Raw genomic sequence first — 3,115 nt, 5'->3', positions numbered from 1 at the left:
TGTGGACATTTAAATTTTAATGGAATAGGTCATTCACTAGTAGCATGTGTGCAATTCTGACCATAACCATTCTATGATGCATTCAATAATTTCATAACAGCTATAGAATACAGAAAATGAGAAGAGAAAATCCATGTGAATATGTTTTGTGGACATTTAAATTTTAATGGATTAGGTCATTCACCAGTAGCATGTGTGCATTTCTAACTAGGATGCATAAATGAGCATACATAGCATACATTTTTTTCAAAAAATCCATCTCCTTGCTGTATGTGTTCCCCTTTCAATCATATGCCATCATGAGTGTTTTGAATTTGGTAGAGATGTGATAAACCAAATCTACAATATATCATATGTGATAATCTCACTTGAAGGATATGCTATCACATTAATGAGCAAGTTATCCTTGAGAGACTTTAAAGGGGGGTCACCTTGGTCCTAGAAGTAAATTAATGTAGTTAATTTCTTAAGAACTTACATTTAAATGAACTTGCGAGGTGTATGGGGCGGGAAAAGCTTCACCGTGTCCGCTAGAGTAGATGTTCTCGTCGCTGAAAAAGCTTGCAAAAGATGTGCCCAAGAAGCTAGGTGGGAGGTTTCCTTCCTCTTGTGGAAAGCTTGTTATCTCATGCATTGCATTGGTATTAGTTGTCCCTGCTCTCTTGTCAAGGGCCATACTTTGATCATAAGAGAAATCATTTGTAGCATATGAGCCACCACCACTGAAGTCTAGGACCTCTAGTTGATGATTACTTGGGCAAGGCCATGACAAGTCATCAAGGTAGTTGTTATTGACATGCCAAGAGAATGCTGCATCATGTGCTTTTTCTAGGATGGATTGTAAATACTTGCCGTGCACTTCTATCCTTTGATTTAGATTTCTTTGAACCTATGAGAGAGCAAATTCTTTGTTAATTTTACTCTAGCCGCCATGGGCAAGGGATTCTAGTGTTTGCAAAAGTCTAACATGCTTATGGTACATGGGATTGTGGAAATAAGTGTAGTGTCCGTTACTATGTGTATGCGTGTGTTTGTGTATGTCAATGCATGTGCATGCCTATGTGTGTTTGTGTACAACCATGGGATTTGTATGCATGCATATGTGTGTTACATATAAGAAAGCACTCTCTCACCTGAACTTGTTCAAAGAGTCTTTTGTGTGATTCTACGTGATCACCAATTTCTACAACTCCCGCCCTGCAAATTGATGGCACCAAATAAGAAATGAGGGGTGAGTTTTAGGGCAGTTCCTAGTTCTCATGCGACTCTTGGACTACTTAAGCAAGAATTTGATTACATTGAAGTGAGTTTTAATAAAGAGCTACTTTCTAAAATGGCGAGGATTTTTATTTATTTTTGCCAACACACGTGTGTACCATGGGATGGGATGGTTCCTTGGATGATGTAAAAATCGTGTGTATACATCAAAAAAAAAATGGTAAGTTACTTACGGCTTTCGGATGCGTGAGGGAGCTGCATCATCAATATTATTCATAATAGTATTCTCATTTTCGTGCACTGCAACTTCACATTGTCCAGCTGAAACCCGAAGAAATTTATGTTTGTATATATCAGCTAATACAACACACAGAAATTCGCTCAAATTAATAACAACTTCGAAAGCTAATTACAACGTCACAAGCACCACCTTACCAGCTAGAAATTGCTCTTTATCGTTGACCGCGCCCTCGCGCTGAGCCTTCTTGCCAAGCCTGTATTTCTAGTGGGTAGAGGAGCGTATTAGTGGAAATTAAGCTCGCAGTAATCCGCTTACAACTACGTGTTATAATTATTGCTTTGTCTACCTGGAGATGGCTTTTGAGGTGGTACAGCGTCAGGCCTTTCACGTTCATTGCTCGCATGACAGTTTTTGGCGTGGCCTCTGCAGAACGTCCAGCAATGAAGCACATTAATGTTAAGGAGTAGAAGCAAGAAGAAGCCATAATTAATGTAGACGGTTATGAAGATTAGTCTCTAATTAAACACTACTCACTATCGGCACCCCCAAGCTGGTTGACGGCGTCTACGAAGCGCTTGTGAAGCTCGGGCGTCCAGCGGAGCCTTGGCTTTGGGTCCGGTGAGCACATGACCGCGATCTCTCCTGACAAACCAGACATTTTCAGCTCATGCTGATCGTGCAGATGAGCCGAACCTAGTTGATTCAGCTGATGGGGGCTCAATATAAGCTGATCTGGGTAATTTAGAAACTGTGCAGAATTCATCATCTGCACCCCCAGACAAACAAAACATTTCCTATCATCATTAGTATTGCAAGTAATCTGATAGATTTCAGACAAGTAGCTTGATCAATCTGACCACACAGTGTTGCATTATGATTTCTGCCATCATTACTTCACATGATCCTTTAATTTCGAGGTTTTCATCATTAAGTTCCTAGCATGCATAGAATAAGAGAATCAACACATTATCACATTACTAGCGCCAGTAAGTATTGCTTCGCAATTACCTTTCTATGATCAATTCCTTGCATGGACAGAATAAGAGAATCAACAATTGTAGTGCTGTAATTATTTGATGATCTCGAGTAAATCTAGGAGCAATTCTGCTCGAATCTGTGCAAGCTGATTAACTACAAGGAGGGGGTTGGAGAAATATAGAGCCGATTCCAGTTTCGCAAAACAGTGCGATTCCAAAGCTACCAAATAATGCGAGAATATATTGATGAAGAGGAGGTGGAGAAGGAAGAGGACTAGTAGGCTCCGTAGGTGAAATTAGTAGCCAGACTTTTACTATCAAGCATTAGCCCTTTTTTATTTTCGAGACGAGTAAAAAAAGAAAGAGGAGTCCCAGCCCTTTGCCTCTTTTACTTTTTTTAATCAATGTTGCCCAAAAGAAATGGTCCCATCTACAATATAGGGTGGCGCTCTCAAGATGGCATCTTTCGCCCTCAATCACACGTAGTGGGCTGCACATGTGATTTCTATACACCCCACCCCCCCATGAGCATCTTGACTCGTCTCTAAGGATGTCGGCAAGAGTCCTTGTTGGGTCTTTCAGCTATAGCCCCCCATTGCTTTAAATGACTCCATTGCATAAATCTAAAGCACACGTTCCCTAGTTTGAGTAAAATGCTAACACTCATTATCATGGTTTT

The 3,115-nt window shown here is 40.4% G+C and overlaps 1 protein-coding gene across 1 annotated transcript; it reads right to left on the bottom strand.

The window, feature by feature from the left end:
• Positions 1-238: 238 nt before the first annotated feature.
• On the bottom strand, positions 239-2,753 carry LOC147616226 (protein PHR1-LIKE 2-like). Its single transcript, XM_086777036.1, has 7 exons — positions 2,468-2,753; positions 1,994-2,225; positions 1,806-1,882; positions 1,654-1,720; positions 1,452-1,539; positions 1,134-1,197; positions 239-889 (listed from the first exon to the last, which is right to left on the bottom strand). The coding sequence occupies exons 1-7, from the start codon at positions 2,489-2,491 to the stop codon at positions 467-469; spliced, it is 975 nt and encodes a 324-aa protein (XP_086633162.1). The 5' UTR covers positions 2,492-2,753; the 3' UTR covers positions 239-466.
• Between the last annotated feature and the right edge of the window lie 362 nt (positions 2,754-3,115).

The sequence above is a fragment of the Cibotium barometz genome, chromosome 38, assembly GCF_041138505.1.
Source record: "Cibotium barometz isolate CiBa-2024 chromosome 38, ASM4113850v1, whole genome shotgun sequence".
Classification (NCBI taxonomy): Eukaryota; Viridiplantae; Streptophyta; class Polypodiopsida; order Cyatheales; family Cibotiaceae; genus Cibotium; species Cibotium barometz.
This window is presented reverse-complemented; position numbering and strand designations above follow the sequence as displayed.

Bases quoted from the DNA above. Each gene is read 5' to 3' on its own strand.
- LOC147616226 (XM_086777036.1), bottom strand. From the start codon at position 2,491: ATGCAAGGAATTGATCATAGAAAG. The intron at 2,226-2,467 runs GTAATTGCGAAG...CTGGGGGTGCAG, and splicing joins AAGGAATTGATCATAGAAAG to ATGATGAATTCTGCACAGTT. The intron at 1,883-1,993 runs GTGAGTAGTGTT...GACGTTCTGCAG, and splicing joins CCAGCTTGGGGGTGCCGATA to AGGCCACGCCAAAAACTGTC.